Here is a 24,584-nt window from a genome sequence, read left to right on the forward strand (position 1 = left end):
GAATGGCTCCAAAGCTAACAAAAAAAGCACTACATCCTGGCCACAACAAGCAGAACGTCAACCTGGCACTGGCTATCGTTGATGAAAAAACCATAGCAGCTTGCTCCAAATACTTCCAGATAAGGCGGATACCTCAAAGTCATATATATGTGACGGTGGAGTGTTGTGAACAGCAAGCAGAGAGGTCTTGGTAATGCTGTCATTCTGCGGACTGCACCGAGTGTAGCTTATCCCGCACGACTGATGAAACCGAAGAGGAATATGATGAATATTTCAGTTTGGTGGATAGGGGACGGTTGACTGTACCTGCCGTTGAAGTGGCCCATTTTGTATTTGATTCCTTCGCAGTTCTAGTTTCGGCTAAAACTGTTCCTCTGCGCCGTGCAGCATTACGTGTGTTGAAAGTTGTGTTAGGTAAATCCCGAATTGGTTGCAATGCACATAGTGAAAATTGTACAAATGTCGCGTTCAAGAAAATTGTGAACATTTTTTACAATAATCAGCAAAAATTTGCAAATTCCTCACTCAGGGAAGACTCAGTTCGCCAATTTAAAGCGAGGCAAAGGCAAAAGAAGTTATAGTCCTGTAAGGCTGTGATATTTGTTTCCTAAGGCTCTAACTCAAGAGTTTCTGCACCTATTTTTCTTTGATTACGCAAATTTCGTTCTTAATTTTTTCGTTATATATTGCTGCAATAGACTATTTTTTACATACATTCTGCACCGGTGTGTTAGTAGAGTACCAGAGACAGGTAGCATTATAAAAATATCGCATTTCTGACCAATTGAGTGCACAGCTGGTAAGGGTTGGAAAGTAGACTTTAGGCCTCTTAATTTTCAGGTCAATAGGCAGACTGTAAGGCCGTGTTTTTAGTAGGCCATGGTACACCATAGCGAGTGCCAGACCGGTTATTGAGTCCCCAGTATACATATCCTGCATGTGTTATATCGGGTAAGACTGAAGAAGAAGCATTTAGATCAGCGGTTCGTGACCGTTCCTAATCTGAGGAACACTCGCGCAAATGTGTACGCCTTCGCGGAATTCCAAATTTTCACTCATAAAAACAAAAAATCTAGAACAGTACACATCTCATTCATTACTATATATTACTGGTGTACAAACTGATCCGTCAATCGATAGGGTGTTGAATGAACAGATACATTCAAAATACGAATTTCACACAAATCAAAAACGTATGAATATTTATTGCAAATCAATGCGACATCCGCTGCTACCTTTCAGATACCATTTCATAGATGCGTATCGTTCGGTCGAATCGCAGTAGTGTGATATCAATTTTTCAATTGCGAGTGAACAAATAAATATTAGAGATAGAACTAACATTTCAGGAGGAATGTGTTACGATTTTGATCCCCACCTTACCTGCGTACAGCACTACATGCGACATATCATCAGTCACAATTCCACTACTGATACGACCTAATTGCCTTAAAGCCAATGAGGGCCAAGACGGCCGCTTCATCACAAATCATATGCATGGAACAACTCATATGGAAACACTGAATAAGATAGTTATTAAATCGCCATACTAATTGCTCACTAAGTCACTGCGAAATTTCAGCATTCGGAGTTGCATCACTGTTTTGCTAGCAATGTGAATAGGGTTGCATTTCAAACAAAAATCAATTTAAAGCAAACATGTCTAAAACATGTTTTTTTTTGTTTTTGTTGTTGGTATTGTTTTAAGCAATGACGTCATTTACCCTATATTTTCAATCGTGACGTCACATTGGATAGACATCGCAATTGAAAATATAGGGTAAATATATAGCTCCTTTGAAGAAATATATACGTGCTATGGCTGTTGAACAAACTATTTTCAGGGCTCCGCCCCTATACGTCGGCTATATCGGGTGGTAATCGTCCGTAGGCTTATACATTATGTTTTTTGCCCAGTATTTTCATAATTATGGCATAATTACACAATTTAGAAGAAGGCCTTTGTTTGAAACAACCTTTTGTTTTAAATGCAACCCTAAATGTGAAACGCATTCTTTGAAATATATTAATTGGAAGGCCAATCAATTATACTTACCGGTATCTTCGGTTTAGTGTTATTTGGTGAGCTGTCCACTGCTGTACAGTTGTTCACAGCTGTCTACTTTGCTACATATAGTTGTATTTCCCATATAGTTGGTAATATGGCCAGCAGTAAAGCGAGTGTACTTGGATCAAACCTGAAACAGAAGAGAGATACAATTAGACATTCCTTGCCTGCCAGGACATGATATGGTATGAAACAAAATTTCCGTAAGGAATATGCAAATGTCCAAGTATTGTATGGAATATTTTCCATCCTTCCATCATAGTGACATATAATGGTGCGTACACATTCAAATGTCACGGCTCACTGCGATTGGTCTACACGTCATACTTTCCATTTTGGCATAGGCAATTTTACGATAATTTTTGACCGGCTTGCTGAGCGCAAAATTGTGTGAAAGTTGACATCAATCGAAAGCAATCGCATTAATGCTTTCAGAATATAAATTTGAACCCCAAAATCAGCGTCGAATATTGCATTGTAAAGGAGTTTGGTGTTGTTTGATATTGTTCCCTTAATGTTACCCACATGCTGAAATGGCGCATCCCCAATCGTCCAATGCTATTATATCGCATGCTCATATGTCCACGGACCGTTTCTACATACATTGGTCATTTTACACCACGTCGATATTCGTGATTATGATTCCGTATTTTACCGACCTGTCGCACGGCCCACCTCTAGACTTTTTAAGACACCGCTTACGCGGATTAGGTGGGGAGGAGGAGCCTAGATAAACCTGGTGTCGACCTCGGTCAAACTTGAACCCGCAACTCATTGTTGTTGCAGCTGAGGATCATTCCGAGTCTTCATTCCCCGCAATTAACTTAATACCTCCTATTCAGTCCTCAGAAATCCTCCCATTAATGAAGCCAGATAGTAGGCTAATTTATAACAATGACTTTTTATTGAAAGTAAAACACACAAAAATTTAAAGTGACGATCCGTGTAAGCTAAACCGATGATTGGGGTGGTAGCTGATCATTTATCTTCACCAAACGCGAATCTGATGTCAAGATCACTTTGATCGTATTTTTTTTAACTTCAGTCACAGCGTTTTCACGAGTTTGAAGTTTTTCAGAGTGATATGACGGGTGTCACAGACAAGCTATTTGCTATTTGTTCCTGGTAAACGTGTGTGTGACACCATTATCGGTTTTCCCGAATTTTGAATGAGTTTTGTTCGTAGTAGCGAACTGGTAACCGTAATCGCAGTGTTGCACCTTATACCCCCGACCCCCGTATACTGTATTTAATTACTTTGCAAGTGCATCTGTTCACCATCCGAAAACACCTGATTCTCCACAAGTAGTGAGCTCCTCAGCGGTTAGAAAGCACTGTCTGAGACGAAATACATGAAGAGTAGGAGTCTAGATAAACTTCCAACACTCGAGTAAGAATCCCGACATCAGATTCGGACCCCCAACACCTTTTGGCGAACGTACCACTTTACGCTACCTCGACATCCAGTCTCGTTTGTTTTAAACGCCAGTCTTGTGTAACTATATTTCAATACACACTGATGCTATTTCATATTAAACATACCACTTCCATTCGATTCCCCCTCTCCATATGGTGGTGTAGAGCATCTCTATCACGATGAAAATGCAGAAGCTTAACATCATCCAGTCAAACCAATCATCTGTCGGTGGATTCGTGTGGCTATCTCGCGTAATACGCTTCCATACGAACACGGCGCTTGCAAATAGGATATATAAAATCCGTACAATTACGGCTTCTGATATATGCCGGCAAACGGGGCCCTTCATATCTGATGGGCAACAATTTTTGCAGTCGCAACATTCAGATGAGCAACATGGGTCGCAAGCTTCCGAGCAACATTCCCCGTTTAGCGATGGGCAGCACATTATTTTACGTGATCTATAGATCGGTAAATCCACAGTAGATTTCAACCTGCAGAAAATTATGAAAATATGGTTCGCTTGCGACTTATACTTCGGTTTGTGATACAATTCTTTATCATATTGTCATGACGTGTCATCCAAACTGTGATTTAGCTCAGCAAACGCTAAATGGGTTTGAGTGGTTGTGTGGACACTCCAACCGCGTAATTTGGGAAGCTGATGTATAGAATAAAGATAATCACTTTCGCTCAGCACAAGCAACGGCCGGATTCTTATTTAGGGTGCGATTAATATTAGTATTAGTGCTCTTATCGTCCGTGTAGTTGTTAATAAGCTAAAAATAACAACAGATCTTATAAATAGGAATAATGCAGTCTAAGAATTGTAGTTTCAATATTGGCCCTGCCAGATCCCCTAAAAATAGTTCACAGAACTCAAAGGGGTCCATGGACCCGGTATTATGAAACCCTACCCTGGAAGCAATATGAATTCATGAAGAGGACCTTCTATACCGATATACGCAATTAATGTCAAAACTGCAAAATAAAACGAAATAATATATATACGTCACTTTGTATATACGCGACATCTTTAACGTGAGACTCCTTTTGAATTCAAGTACATTCGGTGCGGCCAACATCAAGGGAATGTACAGGCCTATGGATGTAACTTTATATTTTTTCTTAATTGCAAATAAAATAAATTATCTGGCGGGTAAATCATATTTATTTAATCTGGACAATCCACCATACCTATCCCACAATTAGCACATATGGCTATACTTTAATACGTATTGCGAAATATGTAGCAGTAAGCTACATATGTAGTTTGACCAGAATTCCGAGAGCCAGTCTAAAAATTCAAACCGCAATCTGATCAATCACGAGGTGACTGTACTTTTATATACCAACTACTACTCCAAGCTTTTTTAATTCATTTTTAGTGTATATATGGAGTCGTCCGTCACAGAATGCGAAAAGGTATTTCGCAAGGCTGCTGAATCTCCCGATACAGTTTCGGTTTTACTTTAGGGATCTCAAACCGTGCAATGTTGTCACGCTTCAAGAGCACCCTTTTACCCTTGTCACAGGATATCGGATTGGAATCACAGTGATATCATATTGCTGATGACGTTTTGGCTTCTTTCTCATCTAACAAGTAGCCTACACGCATAGTTGGTGTCTGCAGTACAATTCGGGTTAACTGGCCCATTGAAATGACACGATTTATGCCAATTGGAGCTTGAATGACTGCGAGCAGAGTAAACTAAAGTAAGCGTGTAAACCTCAGCTTGAATTGACTATCATATAATGCGGGATGATAATGTCACGGAATTTACTCAAAATCCGCACCTCACAAGATATGGCGGTGAGACGGAATTATTACCAACAATCAACAAACCACGCGCTCAATGGAAATAAGCACCATGGCTTACACATGACATCCAGGATGAATTCCAAACCATTAGTTCCTAACGGAAAATGTCTCATGACTCCTCTGCCCAGAAAGTTGAAAGCTTAGCAGCCATAACTTTCTCATTGCGTGCATGCGAATCTATGCTCAATATGTTGAAATAGGTTCCTGTTAATAGGGGTCAACAATGAAGCTGTGAGCTCTTTTTATTACAAGCGCCGTTGAGGTTTACTGAGTCATAAACAGCAGTAGCACGTACACATGAAATAGGCAGCACAACATTTCAGCAATTCGTATTCAAATCAGTCAATGCATTTAAGGCTTCCAACCTCACAATTTTAAAACTTCTAACCCATGTTGAGAACATTGAGGTAGCATCGCAACACGCTTGCTATGACAGGGAATTATAGTAAATACTGACTCGCACCTGCCGTTAATCATTATGGATTCATAATGCACATTGGCGGTGGTCATAGCGCAGTGAATCTTAAAATGTTGTCCGCGAGACAATTTCAATGGACGTGGAACATCTTACTAAAACACGATGCCGAAGCAAATATGTGGAATACAGAAATGCAAATTACATTTTCATGACGTTCTCGCCATCCACCAAAAATGAATTTAGCATTTAGTTTATTTTAGTAATACTTTCGGATGGCGTGTTGAAACATTGACATGTTAAGAATGGTGGGACCGCTAATAAAATGGCATCATTATCTCTCGGAGAACAAAATAAGCCGCTAATTCTATGATGTATCTGATCAATTCGCGAGCATGTTACCACCAACATAGAGATATCCGCCACATCATTCGCCATTCAGCGGGTGCCGGGCATGGCAAAATATATTATGGCCTGAATCCAATGTTCTCCGATGCAATATATTCTTTTCCCGTGCGCTCTTGGTTTCGCAGCTCTTTGCGTTGTCCCTTCCACGGTCGGTATTCTTCTTTGAAAATGAATCGGATTCTATTCAGCGTCACTAGTATGGTGACGATGTTTTTTATGGCGAAAAAGATGGTCGAGATGTCACGATTTTCGTTTGCGTGGATGGCGTACACCCGAAGGGCGAAAAACGGTACATCCTGACATAGCATACAGAGCACCAGCGCCCATATTTCGTTGTAGAAGCAAAATCGATTGCAGCGAATACTAGAATATGGTCTGTCGCTCCCTTGCGGCATTTCAACGGCTAAAGCCATATCTTCAACACCCGCCTTCCCGTTTTCTTCAGGTATGCTACTTAGCTTGTCAGCAGATCCGCCACGATTAGGCTTGTCATCTCTCGGAAACGTTTTGACAGTAGTTGTAGAGAAACACAATTGAGGCAAGCTCCAGGAAAAGGCGAGTAGCACCACGATAGCAAATAGACTATTCTGAAAATTAGTATACATATTGTAAATAAACACGGGACAATAATTGTTCCAGATGGGGAATGAGAATGTCTATACAACATACTCACACTATGTAAAATATTCCTTCATGGCACTAGGAAAGCGATCGAGTTGCAAGTATGTTAATTTGTGGAACAATGACTTTTAATGTAGGCTATACTGCGGTTCTCAATAGAGTAATGAAGTCATGACGCTGTATTCAGTAAATGAATGAAATCTTAATAGGCTTTATTATCTTTTAACGGTCTTACATAACAGTTACTGGTATATTGGTAAATCCCATCATTTCCCCACCCCATCATCATGAATAAATGTATGCTTACATTTTTCCCCTCCGCCAAGTCCAGAATGTCCGTTATGTCTGCCCCGCATGCGAGTATGCCAATCAAAAGTAGCGAATGCTCCTGGACTGTCAATTTACCTTTGGGAGCCAGCCACTTTCCGAACATAATCAGGAATACCATGGCCAGTACCATACCCTTTATCGCGTCCTGGTGATAGAGAGAGAGAGAGAGAGAGTGAGAGCGTGAATGTGAAATATCGGGTGAAAGTGAGGAAGCAGAATCCAGATTTCCTTCGTAATCGATGCTCATTGTTTACAAAAGTGATGCAGTTTATATCTTGACTTTTCTGTTAACAATATAAGACTTGTGCGCATATTATGGTATCCAGGTAAAAACACAGATTGGATCAATTTACCGCATTAGCTAGTTTGAAATATATAAAATAAAATTGAAATAAATTATCAGTACCTTTTTTTCATCAGCTGTCAGTTCGTTTATACTTCCGGATAGTTGCATCTCCCATACACTCGGTAATATCGCCAGGAGTAAAGAAAATGTACTTGGAGAAAACCTGAAATCAATATTCGATAACGTATTAGTAACGCTTCTAATCAAATAGGCTATAGTGCGCCACGGATCAATAAAGTATAACCCAGCATGTCTATAGGCCTATACTCAATTGGGGTATCGTGATCTACCGGCTGAACGCAAAAGTAGTACAATAGTAAATATTGTTCGGTCATCACTATACACTATACCCCTGTAAACCTGTAACCGTGATACAGTATGAATGTCCAGAAAGTATGTACAAACAACGAAACGAAACGACAGTCACAGATGACTTGTCCCAAATACCATATTTGGTTTGCAAAATCTCTGACATGGCATTTATAGATAGCAGGAGATGAAAAATATAACGTCAACGTTATCAGGCCATCACCCATGCATCTTTTGATTGAAGTATACAAGTATCACTGTGTAGCTGCATAAAACCGTCTCCTCATACACTAATGTAATTAAATTACATATTTCTAAACACACCGAAGCTATGTATTAATGTAACTCTAAACATACCACTTCCATTCCTTTCCCCTTCTCCATATAGCGGTGTAGAACATCTCCACCAGGATGACAATGGCGAAACCCAACACCACCCAGTCATATATCCATATTGCTCCGCCATTCCGCAATGCAATCTTGTAGATGAAGACGCCGGTTGCAAAGAGGACATACAAAATTCGTACAAATATGGCCGCTGATACATGTCGGAAAATGGTGCAACATGCCCAGATATCTGATGGGCATACACAACATGGCTTGCAGCATTCCGGCGAGCAACACTCCAGCTCTAGCGCCCGGCAACATGCCGTGATATCTGATGGGCATACACAACATGGCTTGCAGCATTCCGGCGAGCAGCACTCCTGCTTTAGTGCCCGGCAACAATGCGTGATCGCCGATGGGCAACAGGGGTTGCAACATTCAGATTGGCAACTTTGAGGGCAACATTCCTCGCTTAGTGATACGCAACAATTCGTGATATCAGAAGGGCAAAATGGATTGCAGCATTGAACTGAACCACAGCTAGAGCAACATTCCCCGTTTTGTGGTGGCGGAGACATTATTTTCCGTGAGATATGTATTAGCCAATCGACGATATAATTCAACCTGCAACCTGAAAATATGTTTAACCTCGGAACTGATAAGGTCGGTTTTAAGACTATTCTTTTCATAATTACGATGCTATGAATGTACTCCTGCCCCGTACTGTGGATATCTGTCACCACATGAATTAAATTGTCATATGGATGAACCGATTCTGTTCACACTCCAAAACCAATCTGAATGTAGGAGAGGATTCATTCTACACCCGCAGTATATTTAGGCCAGTAAGAAAACCTCAAACGAAGCATGAAGTTCATAAATTACGGCGAGAAGTCGGCCTACTGGATATTCGGACTTCAATCTGACAAAACTATCAGGTAACAGTACTTTTATACACTAACTCCCGTTTAAAGTTTTTAATTGTAAATGTTTTTCTCAATGTGTATGAGCTCGTCCGTCACATAATGCGAAACATGTTTAGAGGTATTTCGCGAAAATCAGCGGCTTAATGCAGTTTCGATTTCATAATCAATCTCTCCTGACGCACAATGCTAAAATTCTTCAACAGCTTCCCTTCACCATTGGTATAAGACACAGGATTACAATTGCAGTGATTGCCATTACGCCTTCTCGTCATCAGTGTTGGGATGACCAGAGTCATGACTTGACTCGAGTCAGACTCAAGTCAACTTTTTCGCATGACTTGACTTGACTCGAGTCACTATGCAATAATGACTTGACTTGACTTGACTCGACGCTTCAGAAATGTGGATTGACTCGTGACTCGGATCAAAATTTACCAGTCAATTTGAAGTCATCTAGTAAACGGTATCGATTAAATCGCTGCATCTTTTTTATGTTCGGATTGTTCGCGATATGTCGGTGTGACTTGTGAGAGCAATCAGCATTCACTGATTGTACTTTTCACTGATCCTCCATTGTTACATCACAAATAAACTAACCGAAAACGAAATGATCACAGCTTACGTTTATGTACTAGCTGTAGAATAATCTAATAGCAACGTATCTCTGTTTGTTAGACGGCTCAGTGCTTACATCGCGAAGTGCCCACCTTAGCCAACCCTCTTGTATGATTTGAATCGAACGAATATAGTTTATGCGTTTATAATCTCACGGATGAGTGGATGAGTAGTGTATTGTACCATATCAATTTGTTTCAGCTTCTCGGCGCTTCGTGTTCGTCCCTCTATTCTGGCTCACGTATTTTATTAGCAGCTCTAAGCGTGGGTACAACGCCTTTTTGCACGTATATTTAACTTAATACTCGTTATTTGATTCAAGATATATCACCAATTAATCTGTCATTCACACAGCTAGCAAAATGTAATGACTTTGAAACATCACTCATATTTCGAAAATTCTATTTGACTTGAATTGTGACTTGACTCGTGACTTGACTTGACTTGACTCGACTTGACTCGAGTCACCTCCAAGAAACGAGTGACTTGACTTGACTCGAGTCACCTTCGAAAATCGATTGACTTGACTTGACTCGAGTCAAATTGTGCAATGACTCGAGATGACTCGTGACTCGAAGGTAGTGACTTGATCCCAACACTGCTCGTCATTCTGTCAAACATACACATCTCTGGCAGTTTGCAACTCTGCATCTCGAAATTGGACTGTATGAAATGACGCAGTAAGCGGACAATGAAGGTAATGGAGCACTTTGCAGATATGCGAGGAATTACTAGGCTTTCAATATCGCTTTCGGTCTCGCGAAACCCCTATTACATCAGTCATTCGCTTGGTTGCTCAGTATGTCTGCAATGCCAGCCAGACTAACTCATAGAAATGACCAGGCTCGTGTAAATTCGAGTTTGAATTTTATTTGGCACAAAGCTATTTGATGCTCAAATTATAGCCAACCTGTAGGAGGAAGTAATAGGTCGTATGCTTTGTTTAATAACATTGGCGTCCGTATATGCCGTATGCCCGAGTGGCAGTGCTAAATAAAAGGCCTGAAAAGTGCCCGAGAATGTTTCAAAGAGTACATTTAGTCGAGGGTTCACATACTTTAGGCATTTAATCGGGAGTGACCATTTATGACAGTGCAATATGTATCCTCACGACTAACACAACATGACTAATGACACTGAAATAGTCGCAATCTACAAATTTACAGTCAGTTATCGTCTTACAGACAGTATACATTGCAGGTATGGTTCTTACGCCAACTACAATCGTAAAGGGGATGCAAACTTATTGCTAAACTACTTTATACTTTTGAAAATCCATAGTGCAAAAGGTAAGTGTTCTCGTAGATGTGAAAGTAATCTAAATACATAACCACTTGAGCAAATAGTTGAGTAGGCGAAATCTACTTGAGCTTCTCTAAACTAGTTACATTGTTTGGAAATATGTGTCGTTTGTGGGTCTGTTCGTTTAGAAATACCCGGGATTATGATGTTAGTAATGAACTCGAAACTTCATATGCATCTTTACTACCAGACTTCATAATGATGATCGACCAGACATTGCAACCTTCAAAACGACCACGACCAAATAACTTTCGTTTTCTCGAGTCTAAGGTATTGCAGGGTCCGTTAATCTGTCTTGTCCGAAACAATTCAAAACAAACCCACTTTCACTTTCGCTGACGGGATTCCTGGGATACTTCGAGGTTGCAAATAATTCTGCTTGAAATAAGCACTCTACGACAACACATACGTAATAGCCGTGCTTAAAAATAGCGTTTTCTTTCCTTTTAAAAATTTGCTATTCGGTGTTGCAAAGTCTACTTGTAACGTGATTACGTTACAATTGGGCGAGGGAGAGAATCTCTAGTAATGACTTCGAATATCGGCAGAGGTGTGTTCAAAGTAGCAAGCGTTGCTACTCATGTAGACGTGAGAGTATATACTCATATACATAGTTACGAGTTACGGGATCACCCCATACAATAAGATTAAACACCCGCCGTTTGCGATTTCACATCATCAGCGCTGTCAATTAGCGAGTCCGTGATAGCGCGTAAATGCCAACTATTCACCATTATTCGATATGCGGGCAAATAATTGAATTCGTAGCTTCGTTGGCGACAACGAACTAGTGCTTAAAATCCCCTAATAAATTCTAATCCGTGATTAGTCATCAGACAATCGAAGAAACCTCGTTTACGACGTCGATTCCGACACGCTTGCGCTGAGAAACACCATCTTGTCTCTCGACCAGTCGAGCGAATGCACGTTCTCCTCCTCTTAATTAAATTGTTGCGCCCATATTAGTTTACAAAATAATTCTTGAGCTAGGTCCGTGATAGACTCTTTAATTGGGTTTTGGAGCGCGAAATAGGACAGTATGTTTGTGTATGCCTGCGAATTAAAAGTCATTCCTGCGTAAAGTGCGCATATTCATTACTGTAACAAGGCTTTGCCAACTTTTATCGGGAAATGCAACAATGTAGCTCAATCGTCGTTATAATGAGCAAACAATTGTCGCGATGTCAGACTTGGAAACCCATTGTGCTGTACACAAGTTGAGTAATTACTGATTAGATGCGCGGTGCGCGCTTTCTCGTTTGCTATCATCTGTAGGCTACTAATTCTTGTCTGATTTATACACTTGTATTCCGTCCGTGTCACTTGACAGTGTTTGAATTAACAAATTCAATTTGTTAGTCAAGATCCGAGGGAAGTGTTTGAATTGTTTTTATTACTGCGCATTGTGCAGTGCACGGCGTTGAATTACGTTGTCAAAAACTGATGCCACACGAGATTCTCGGTTGCGCAAATTCTGAATTTATTCGACTAGTTTGAACGGGAACCTTCAATGTTCCAATAAACTTCATTGCTGGACGGACTCTATCAAGCGCAACCATATCGCGGATCGAATTTCAAACTATTGGGATTTGTATTTCTATTGATAAGGCTGCGGCATGCGCCCATATTGCTCTTACTGCAGTAACACGTGGATAATTAAAAGCGTACCGTTTTACAATCAAATTCGACTGGCTGTTCGGGGCCTACGTAATCCCGGGTGATATAAACCAGCACGTTGTCGGCATAAAAACCCCAGGTGCGTATAGTCTGGGAGTTACTCATTTATAACTAGAAATCCCGTCCTTTTGAAATGCCGATTCACTACTTCGTATTATCGATGCTGCGTACTGCATTAGCGAGAATCATTTGTATGCGAAATGGGTCATCGATATCTCATGTCCACTATCGTCGGAGGTTTAGCGCATCCGCATGCAGGCCTGCTACCCTCCGCAGAAACACTTTCGCCAAACGGTAACAATCTCTGAGTGTAATATTGTTTGTGTTTATGTATCTTTTTGATTAAAACTTATGTCCGCGTCTGAACGAATTGTGTTCGTTGCCATTGCCGAATCTATGACTTGCGCACCCTGTAATTGTAATTATTGCGGGTTTTGCGGCATGTCGCATGTCTGCAATTTGGTTATCAGCGCAACTTTGCCGGCCGATTGTACAGTCCGATAAAATTGATCACTACTATGTATTTCGCACAACGTACTGATGCTGATTTCAGCAAACGAACGATCTTTATTAGATGTACAAATTCGACCTCATCGTTAGAAAAGTAGATTTCATTGCGCGCTCTGAGTAAGACCATCTCCTATCGCGATTTGGACCAAATATACGTCCACCTACTACAAATTAAAGTGCATTACTTGCATCGATGAGGGACGTAAGCCGCGTTTAAAATAGTTTGTGAACCATTTTTGTGATAAATATTCTCGGAACGCAAAGTGAACAGTGTTTTATTGTGTGTGCCTGCTAGCTGGAATTTATTCAAGTGCCCATAATATTAATCCGATTATGTTTTGCGAATGTAAATCGGAAAATGCAGCAATGCAGTCAAAATCGAGGTTTTATTCAGCAACCAATTGTAACGATGCAAGCTACTCAATACTAAGTAAAAACTCATCGCGTTGGCGGTAAGGGATAATTACTGATTGGCCGCGCGCGTTCGTACTCATAATTCTTGTCTGTCTTTCGTGCTTCAAAATTGTAGCGCTGTGTTACTGTCACAACCAATAACCTAATTTCGCAATTATATCAGCCGGAGATCGCGTCGCGTTGCATTGCGCGATGCGATATGCGTGCACTCTGCACAGACGAATCTCGCTAATTGGTCGCGGCCCCGCGTAACATTGATAATACGATTTTTTTGATTGCAACTGAATCTTAGCGTCAGACTGGTTATTTCAAAAGGACGGGGTTTTGCGTTTCAAAAGGAGCGGGTTTCGACGCTACCCTGGCTACGCTTCTGCCGCCAGCCTATGCAAAATTAAAACTCGGCGCCTATGCTCATAAATACTTATACTCAAGCACACGTATAGAAGTAGCAATTCACTAGGCATGTCAGAACTACTTCGAATGTAAGTAAAAAGTGAACGGTCTGAAAAGTAGGCATATGCTAAAGTAAGTAGTTTTGGTCGCCTTTTGACTTATTATTAGGGTCATTTAAAGTCATTAAATTCATACTTTTTTCTACGCATCAGTAAGTCGTGAAATCAATTTTAACGCAAAAATCGCATCCATATGGGGTATATTAAGAAAGTTATATAGTCATATAAAGTCATATTTTCCTGGTTAGGTCATATTTGAGTTATAAAGTCATATTGTTGTATACTTATAAAAAGTGCCAATTGAAGCAATTACGCACTAAGAAAGTAAGGCAATTTCTGATTGAACGAAGGCAAACTGTAAGGTTAGCCTACATAACATTACAGTCGCAGACCTATGAGGTCATACATTGCATTATGAGGTCACACATTGCATTGTGTTACTACACAATCTGCCTTACTTCTGTGCACTGAAGTGGGACGTAATTTGAAGTTCAGAGACTTAAACAAGTGAAAGAAATAGTCAACGCTTGGGAAGCTGAAGGAGTTATTGTAAATTGCGTCAGCGATTCAGTGAACGATCCAAAGTTGACGAGTCAGTTAACAGAAATATGCCTCCACTACAACAATATTTCAAACTTGATACTGAAAATGGAAAGTTGTAGGCTACGTACACTATCAAAGAGGCTCATGCTGATCTAAATGCCCTCGATTTCGGAAAAGATCCGCTTGAGCTCAAAAATTACATTAAGAAGCGATTAGACAAAAACGATGTGAAACAAATTATGGAGCTACAAAGACAAGACATTTCACCAGCGCTGTATGCAAAACTGCAGAAGTGTCAACAAATATCAGCGTCTGTGGAGCGCTCATTTTCCTTACTAAAGTCATTTTTACGTCCAAATGGTAACTTTAAAGACTCCAACATTCCACACTACATTAAACTGTACTACAAAAGTGGTTTAAAATAAAAATGGGTGTGTATTACTGTTATGTTGTTCATGTCTTACTCGTCAGTTCCATGAGTGACGTTGGTTGCATGTAAGAATACACGATTTTCGCATTAAGTCATATAAAGTCATATTTTCTCAAAAATAAAGTCATATAATTGATTTTTTAAGGTCATATAAAAATGGCCCTACTTATTATATACGCCTCATGTATGCGTGAGTGAAGTTCTCCATAGAAATATGCAATTGACGGTCGAGGTGCGTCAAGTTTACCGCTGTTTAGAATGCTGCTAGTGGTATTCATGGTGTTTTTCAGCAACGATGGTTATTTACACCAGACCGATACTACTTACAATGATTCCGTATCTGTCGACTCGTAGCAAAACGCTTCCGCTGATCCGATGTCGAGGAGGAGCCGAGGAAAACCTCCAACACTTCGGAAGTACAATCAATGCGGTAAATCAGAATCTCCACCAGCGGTAACGAGATCTCTCGAATGCGATTACCGCATTGTGTCAAAATTGATATTTCAAAACATTTTGCGGCCAGCTCACGCAAGAACGCTTTGAAATTGAACTCACGTAAACTCTCGTAATTCCAGACGCATCACAACGTTTCGCAATCAACGCGCTAGTTTGTGATTTCGCCAAGTCGGAAATCTCAGTTAAAGATGACACAAAATGAGGGCTTATAGTGCTGTGTGGTCAGCAACGATTTGCAATTGAGCTACGATAATCTTTTACAAACAGGAAAGTGGAGATACCCGAATTGTTTGTGATTTTGCTCTGAAGAGAACAAAATGCAGGCGAGGCGTACGGTACATTATAGTTTGCCTGCTTAAGGCTGCCGCGTCTAGAATCATGCGTACATTGAGTTTTAAGTTCGTATGAGTATACAGTTGGAGCAATACATGTATAACATTCTGGAAACATGGCCGTGATCGTTATTCTCAATGACTTTATGGGATTACCGAATTACTTATTGACAAGCCGACCACACGATATGATAGCCAAAGATAAAAAGTGGGTATTAAATAAATCCATTTGACAATAGATTACTAACCTACGGAGGTTAGTAATCTATAATTTAACAATATAATAGCATGCTTCCGGCATAGAACTCCAGTCCTCGTTATATTAATACAGGCCTTGAACGGCGTGAAGCACTCAGTCCCGTGCTTACTGGTCCATATGCAGGCCGTGTTATTTTTGGTATATCAGGAGCCAGATGCAAAAACTGCAAAAAATAAGCAATTTTTGGCATATGCCAAAAATAACACGGCCTGCCAAATAGTGTATTTCGTTCATGGTGTTGTGTTAGCAGGACCTCGTTACAAGCGAGAAGAGCGTTTGTGAAAGGCAGGTTTCTTAATCTGGGTCCAGCCCACCCATTAGGGGTGAAAGCATGGTGTCCTAAATGGTGTGGGCACAGCGAGATTGAACGGCTGACTGCATTTGGTTTACGTCATACTTTCTATTTGTCCAAAGGCAATTTTACAACCATTTTTGACCGGCTTGTCGAGCACTAAATTTGATAAACGGGTATCAATGAGAAGCTGCCGCAGTACTGATTATTAAAATCTAAATTATATTCTGCTCATGGAACTGGAAACCCCAAAATCAACCACAATTTTTTGCATTGTGATCGAGTTGAACATTGTGACGCAACAAACTGTCTGGCTATTTCTGAGCTGCATAGTGCATAGTCTCGTTTTGCCAGACAGTCTTGTTGCGTCAATGTTCCAAAGGCCAAAAAAAAATATTTTGACGGTTATAAAATTGTATCGTGCTCATGGGAAGCACTTGCTGGTGTTACGTGAAACACTGTTTCGATCTCGGGCGTATATCGAAGAAGCGCCGAAAATTCTTCCGCGATGAGATCGATGGCACTGGCGAAGTGATCTCTTTTCATGATGCATGGAAGCCGGTTCGGCCCTCCAAAGATTTTGAAGCTCAGACAACCTTTTGTGGATCACTGGCAACATTCTTTCCCTCAACGGCTACTGTTGAAGCCGATATTTCCCAGATTAGCTAGGCGAGAAAAGAATTTAGGAGAAACTTAGCTGAACTGAGTTTGGAAGCACTGTTACAGTGCAAACGATTTGAGTCTATTCAACAGCCGTAACAACCAGCTGTTGAGCGTGTTTGTTGGTCTTTTCTTTCTTTTTTTGCTTATTGGCACCGATTCCGATGGATACTGCACATTTTGTGGTTTCGTTTGATATTATTAACCTATGAAATCGTTAGGTTTTTTCTTTTTCTTATTGTTTGTTGGCACTGATTATACGTGGATGCTGCACATTTTGTGGTGTCTTTTGACAGACTAGCCCAAATAAAGCGTTTTTGTGACTAATTCGACGCTGAAACTATCTATTTAGAGGACGATGCCAAAACTGCCAAAAATAAAAATCGAAAAATGCCAAAAATAAGTTATTTTTGGCAGTTTTGGCATATGCCAAAAATAACACGGCCTGTCCATATGTGAATTCAATTCAAGGCGTTACATATCGTCACTGCCTTATTTCGCTTGATTTTACTAACACTTAGGCCCACGAAATATAACCCAATTGGGTAACTTACAGGGCATGCCATCTCAGATTGCTGCTTCCCTTCTTTACTATAATGAAGGGGAATATTAAGAATTTGCAGTTAAAAAAGCTGCAATTTCCAGTGAGGATTCAACTCCATCAGCTAGAAGCTAGGCGGTAAGTTAACGCGAGAAATCTGCGCTAATTTCATTTTTGTAATACCGAACTTTGCGGATAGTGACGTTCGTGGCGCAGACCGTTCACGTTTTCTCTCGATTTCTACGTTTTGCGGTAAGTCAATTTCACCCGTAAAAATGCTCTCGAAGATATCGTTATTGAGGGTTTTGTAATCGCGATTGTCCGCTTCTCTCGAATTGTGACGGTGAATGTTGATTCCGCAGGCGGTAGTTGATTTGTAATGCCGCCCCTGGAATCGACTTCGGACGGACTCGAACCTGCAACCCATTGATGTTGCAGCTGAGGATCACGCAAATGCTGTAACTGTGTTCGTGTAAGATCTTTATTTTTCAAGCCACAAGAGCGCAGCACAAATACACGGGGACAGTCGGACAGTGGACCCACGACTAGGAAACACAGCACATACTCATCGCACGGCGATATATTCAAGAGTCTGAGCTCATCGATCAGAACACGTTGTCACTCTGTGTGACGTCATCACTGGCCATAGATGGTGCCCCGTTATACTATGTAGGTCAGGGCTGGCCAACCTTTTCGGCCGAAGGGCCACATTCGATTGGCGAACTCTTGCGCGTGCCACTATCCGCGCGAAGCGCGAAAAATTTTTCAAGTTCATAGGTCAATATTATTGTCACTTGACTATATTGCGGGCCTGCTGTATATCGCTGGGCTAAGTTTGCGACGACTGGGCTATTCGGCGTATGGACATATCGATATCGAAAGCTGTGACCAACATACGTCAATCATTTCGTGCCTAGGTTTCATGGTCGACGGTCTTACTGCGAGCGCAAACGCAAGGTCGCATATGTTGAACGACACTTTGTCTCGTAATCGCGAATATAGTTAGACTCAATCTGATACATTAGGTGTTCTTCCATTTTCGCAAAAGGGCAACAATATTAAAAACAAGAAATCGAGTGACAACATATTGCGCTAAGCTTGTAGAAAATTTTTACCTTTGATAGATCTATCGCAAATTATTCTGCTCTATTGTAGTGTACGAAGATATACCAATATGTGAATGGCTGATGGATCTGTCAATGCGTTGGAACTGATATTTTAGTTATCACATCTCAAGTATTGCGGCCAGACTAATCAAATTTTTGGTTGGCCATGCAAGCTCAAAATCTGTGCAATCCATTTTTGATGATAATAGAAATTTCGGAAATTACCTCGCGGGCCACTCAAAACCTTCTCGCGGGCCACATGTGGCCCGCGGGCCACGGGTTGGCCGGCCCTGATGTAGGTCGTAGGGTAGCATGTCGACTTGCTGGCAAAATCACAGCTGATGGATTCGCGTCTTGGTGGCATGATGATTGGCCATTTTAAAAACTTCTCTTCCACTTTTTGCCACAAATATTATTGTAATATGTCGTGTGCGTCAAATCCAATATCATTTGGCGTGCCATGAAGAGTCATCTCGTGACCCACAAGTGGCACGGGTGCCAGAGTTTGCCGACCTCTGCACTACGCTATCGCGGCATTGTTGATAATAGAATTAGTCGGGTGTTGCTTTGTGTACATTTCCTCTTATGATGTGATGTAACGGGTGCCTTCTAGCAGAATCCAGATTCATTGAGTTTGGGGTGTCGCATACATCTGCTTTCATCTGAACGCTTTTTTAAATTGTTTTGGAAAACCGTAAATTGATTAGAATTTTACGTGTTTCGCAAGCACTTTTGGTATCCTCCCTGTGGTTTAGGAAAGGGTAATGTAACCGCCCTGGTTCTTCTCTAAATATTTATTTTTTAAGATCTCTGTGGTCAAGAACTCAGCACTTGGTTTCCTGTAATCATGACACTCTCTTTATGGTTTGGACGACATGCCGGCCGGTCGTGTGATCACCGGCTGAAGACCTATTTATGTTGCGGTGTCGATACGTTGCAATTTGCGCGTGAATCTCCGTAATAAAGCATTGAAAGCCGGACCGTTACATGTATCTGTTTCCGTTACTGTTGCAAAATTACTAAGGGCACTATATATAAGTAAAATCTTTTAAAAGATAACCACATTTTCACTCATGATAATTGACGGAAACTTATCCCAAAACTATTTTCTACTTTTCAGAATACCAATTGTGCCTAAAATCGTACGATGAGAAACTCCATGCCGAAGTATAATGCAAGTAGGCTTACGCAATCCTGCTCGGGTGCTATAAACTATAGAAGTAGAAGTTTATTTCGTGACTGACGATCCCTGAATACAGGAGCATGGGCAAATGGGTAGCGGATTCGAGTCCGACCGATGTCGACTACAGAATTCCTACCTAAGTGTTGAAGATTTATCTAGGCTCCTCCTCGCCACTTTGTCTGTGTAAGCGGCACTGACGTGCGGTCCAGCGAGGCAGGTGAGGCAGGCAGGCAGTGCCTCACCTGTCGTCAGGGCGAATAAGTGAAAATTGTGAAAACCCTCCATAAGTCGATGATTATTGATATTTTACATCGATGTTCATAAATAACTAAATTTGAACATTTTTTCACACAACATCATCAATTTTCATAATTATTATTCAAAAATACAGCGCGAAAGGAGAGTTGCGGCACAGGTGAGGCACGGGCGGGTCGTGCCTCACCTGCGACAATGCAATTCATCATGAATAGCTCGGAATTCATAACAGCTGGTATCAATCAAATGCTATCGTCACTGATTCCGAACATCCAAATATTAACATCGTCAGACCACCAGAACCCCCTCAAAATCGCCAAGGAAGGTGACGTTCGGCTTTATTACAAACAATGCCATCGCAGCGAAACAATGGCTAGGTGAGGCACAAACGAATTTGCCTCATGAACTATATTCGTTAACAATTGGACAATCGTAGCACAGTGAAACGCGCTATCGATCTCGGAATACAACAGTCTTGAGTCTCAACCTTTTTTGACCCATCGCCCCCTTTTCAAAGTCAACACCGATCATCGCCCCCCCCCCAAATTTTGTGTACCGAAAATTGGGCATACAAACTGTAATCACCGGCGGTTTGACTGAAAAAAAAAGGTCAAATTTTCGGCTCGATGTCTAATTTGACACACTTTTGTAACTAAATTTCCGTGGGTTGACTAAAAAAAAGGTCAGCCGTTTTGACGCGTCATCGCCCCTATCGCCCCCTTCGCTATATTCGCCCCCCGTCGCCCCCTTTGTACATTTTCGCCCCCCTGTCGCCCCCTTCGTCATTTTCGCCCCCCTAGCCCGCCAAATCGCCCACGTAGGGAACCACTGGTCTTGACTGTCTTGTAGGAATTATATATAGTAGCGAAGGCCAATACGTAATGCGGAGCAAATACATTCCCTTATATATGTAGGCCTAGCTGTTATTTATTTTCCGTTAAATTGTGGTATGTGATAACTACTTGCATAGGCTGCATCGTCGTTGCTTTATGCTGCGAATAATTTATACCGGTACATGAAGAGATAGTAATTATTATCCGTCTAAACTTCCCCATTTAGCACAATATCGACCAGTCCTACATGCATTGTATAATGTGAAAATGAAACGGCTATCAGTGTGCAAAGAAAATGCTCTCTACACTAGGGTTGCCATACGTCCGGAATTTCCCGGACATGTCCGGAATTTCACTGGAAAATCTGCGTCCGGGAGGAATTTCTAAAATATGCCTAAATATCCGGAATTTTGAAGGCTTGAAGTAGGCTGAAAAGTTTTTCGTAAATCAACAGAAACAATATTATTTTCAAGCAGATTTATGCTATTCGAAATTCTTCTTCGCGCCGCGCGCGAGTTAAAGCAACGTATACTGGTATTAGTATGGGCACAAGGCGCCAGCACCCTCGCCAAAAATGCATATCAAATATAAATATAAATAACCATCATTTACTGAACTAAGTCAAATTATATAAGCAAACGGTATATTCCTGGAGTTGGTTAAGACCGATTGGACGCTTCAGTCACAGACAGTGGTTTCAAATCTTGGGATCGTTTGCCTTTATCTGGGGATCGTCATGATGATGGACGTAATAAGCTTCCTAGGCCGTGAGTAAGTTTGGGCCAGCTGAATTTTTTAGTAATCAGCTTATTCAAGTTTTGAGCTGGGCCACGACACATTTTCAAGATGGAAATGAGGTCGCGACCATAAAAGGTTGGAAATCACCGGATGTGAAACCTGCTTGTGCATTTTATAGTAGCCTAATATATGGGAGAATCAATATTATTGACAGAGTTCATTCATAAAGTTTAACAGCCAAATGCAGAGTAAGTGCCGAAAAAGTTAAATCGATTACCCTATGGTGGGCCCAAGATCAGTGTTTTTGGGGCGGAAGGGGGCAGAGAAAATGTTGTTTCCAATCAGTATAGCAGGGCTGTCAAACACAATCCCGACAGGCCAGACACGGCCCGCCAGACGATTTCATCCGGTCCGTGGATAAATCTATTGCGGACCCCAGCAAGTAGCAATCCCCATAGCTCACATCACAGAGGTCCCAATTCATGACCTATATTCCTCTCCATTTCTGTATACAGTCGATTGGCAATGCTTTGCTAGTGTGACGTCATATTAACAGACAATGTGTTATACCTCATTTTTAAATCCGCTAGTGGGCGCTAAAGAGTGTCCGGAATTGTTTCACAAAATATGGTAACCCTACTCTATACCCGCTGCTGTTGTTATTCACATTTTGGATCTCTTTGTCAGGTAGGCTACTTTATGAGCGTGCGTGTTTGTGTGTGTATGTGTGTCTGTGGAGGGGGGATCCGTGCCTCACCAGCCATGAACCTCACCGCTAGTGCGGAGCATGGACCGGAGCCGGATTGGATATCCGGACGGATTATTTTCAATTTTGACTGGACCGGATCGGAGCCGGATCAGTACTTTTTCTGTTACGGCCGGAGCCGGATCACTACTTTTTTGATCCGGCCAGAATCTTTATGGATAAGCATAACTTTTATAACTATATAACTATCAACCAACCACACGTAAATAACCACCAAGCCAGTGTGAACATAAACGAGGCATATTTATCAATTCACGGAACCGCCGTACCGAGTAGAGCCGGATTTCTGGCCGGACTTTTTCATTTTTGGCCGGAACCCGATTGGAGCGGGATCAGTACTTTTCCTGATGCGGCCGGAGCCGGATCGGAGCCGGACCAGAGAATTGAACAACCGGATTGGAGCCGGATCAGAGAATTTGTCGATCCGCTCCGCACTACTCACCGCACGTCACTGGTAAGCGGGGTCTTATAAAATTCAAGAAGTGGACCGTGCTACAAGTCGACAGCTGCGGAAAGAAAAAATAAAGAAAATTGGCTTGACGTGAATGACCTTAGTAGTCGACAAGCACCATGAATACCACAAACATCAACGCCTGCATATAGAAACATCGGACGTTCGTGTCATGTTGACATTGCGTTGCAAGTTGCAAATGTGGACATATGCGGTTAGAGGTTCGCGTATATCCACACATCCTGTCGCCTTTTGACATTTAACCCTTCATATCCAGAAAAAAATTGAAAGACAGTTGATAAGTAACTTACATATTGGACTATTCGTGAATAACTTCGCTTAATAATTTCGGTCAGTGGCGCGTGGGTGAAACTCGGCAATCGTTCGGGTTTAGGTGGTTTTTTGATATCCTCTCGTATAAGTATCTTTACAGTTTTCTAATCTCAAGTTTCCTTTGCGTATATATCAACAAAAGTTACTTTATATTGGTCACGCGTGAAGATCCTTTCTCGACTGAATACCATAGGTTGCAAAAGTAATCTCCTCCAGCACATCAACGAAATTGGAACCGATGGCTTTGCGTGTCGCATGCTGTCCACAGCAAACCATAAAATGGGTGAATACACACTTTTCCCGTTACTTTGGTGAAGTGATGTCAACCCGTAATGTTATTATACCGAATATTTTGCGACGATGGCTCGCGTCTGATATAAAGCCTGCCTGTGGATGGGAGACTACGAAATCTACACGAAGCAATTTATTGAGAAATTTACTAATTATGATATCAATGTTACTCAAGAATAGCAAGTAAAATACTACTGCAAGTGCACTCCGTGTAAGCGGTGTCTTATAAAAGCCTAGAAGTAGGCCGTGCTACAAGTTGGCATCTACAGAATAAAAAAATTAAAAAAATTGGTCTGGTGTATACGATTATAGCAGTTGATAAACAGCATGAATACCCCAAATCACTACTTCAAGCGCTTCATTTCCATGAATATTTATAACACGGCCGACGTCCGTATGTCGCTGCTTGTATATGTGCTACAATCAAGTATTTACTGCAATATATTGAGTAGAGAGAGAAAGATGATATTCTTTTTCGCCTGCACCATCGAGATGCTTTGACGACGGAGTTGCGATACGGCCCCATGAGGTCATCTAGTCTTCGCCCCCGTTTTTTGTTTTTTCTTCTCCAAGTATTCTCAATATTAAGCTACGTAGAAGCTAACGCTAGCGTCAACTTTTGCTACATACAATGAATGCTATCTTTATACAGAGTTCATCCACGACACAAAAGCCACGTCATAGAGAATTTACGTAAGAACACTATATACATGTATCGGCACTGACAAGTCCGTGAAACTGGTATGTATATGTAGGGTAGGCTAATTGTAGTCGCCGACGATACGGCGGATTTTGCACGGTTCCTAGAATTCAAATTCTCGCCATAAATGAAACATATATATGTAAATATGACATCAACGGTATATTGAATATACTTTGGAATTGAAACCAAAACCTCCAGGGCGAAGGTGTAGCAGCCTTATGATGACACAACGCACTTGTCATGCTTGGTAACTAGCAAATGTCGACTGGCATTTCTGAGACCGCGAAGGACTTTTCAAATTATTGAAACAATTTCGACGCAACTCAGTTCCAGGTAAGATATTTTGCTAACCGCTATTGACGGCATCATTACCGCCGGGAAACAAAGTATAGTGCAAAAACCCTTTGATCGAACGGATAATTCTCAAGCATAGAAGCACCAATATAGAGATAC

At 41.3% G+C, this 24,584-nt stretch overlaps 1 protein-coding gene and 1 long non-coding RNA gene across 2 annotated transcripts; both read right to left on the reverse strand.

Annotated features, from left to right (window-relative positions):
* Positions 1-882: 882 nt before the first annotated feature.
* On the reverse strand, positions 883-4,090 carry LOC145437570 (uncharacterized). Its single transcript, XR_013914686.1, has 3 exons — positions 3,611-4,090; positions 2,057-2,198; positions 883-933 (listed from the first exon to the last, which is right to left on the reverse strand). It is a non-coding gene; the product is annotated as an uncharacterized LOC145437570 (long non-coding RNA).
* A 1,441-nt stretch (positions 4,091-5,531) lies between these two features.
* On the reverse strand, positions 5,532-8,711 carry LOC145437571 (uncharacterized). Its single transcript, XM_080314838.1, has 4 exons — positions 8,094-8,711; positions 7,488-7,590; positions 7,059-7,226; positions 5,532-6,717 (listed from the first exon to the last, which is right to left on the reverse strand). The coding sequence occupies exons 1-4, from the start codon at positions 8,639-8,641 to the stop codon at positions 6,190-6,192; spliced, it is 1,347 nt and encodes a 448-aa protein (XP_080170964.1). The 5' UTR covers positions 8,642-8,711; the 3' UTR covers positions 5,532-6,189.
* Positions 8,712-24,584: the final 15,873 nt, after the last annotated feature.

This window comes from Botryllus schlosseri, chromosome 4 (genome assembly GCF_051294905.1).
Source record: "Botryllus schlosseri isolate E-star chromosome 4, Bs_hap1, whole genome shotgun sequence".
NCBI classification, from domain to species: Eukaryota; Metazoa; Chordata; class Ascidiacea; order Stolidobranchia; family Styelidae; genus Botryllus; species Botryllus schlosseri.

What these genes read in the sequence shown, in the direction of transcription:
- LOC145437571 (XM_080314838.1), bottom strand. Translation starts at nt 8,641, where the DNA reads ATGTCTCCGCCACCACAAAACGGGGAATGTTGCTCTAGCTGTGGTTCA. An exon ending in AGGGGAAAGGAATGGAAGTG is followed by an intron (nt 7,591 to 8,093) that starts GTATGTTTAGAG and finishes TATTGATTTCAG; the next exon opens with GTTTTCTCCAAGTACATTTT. An exon ending in TGACAGCTGATGAAAAAAAG is followed by an intron (nt 7,227 to 7,487) that starts GTACTGATAATT and finishes CTCTATCACCAG; the next exon opens with GACGCGATAAAGGGTATGGT.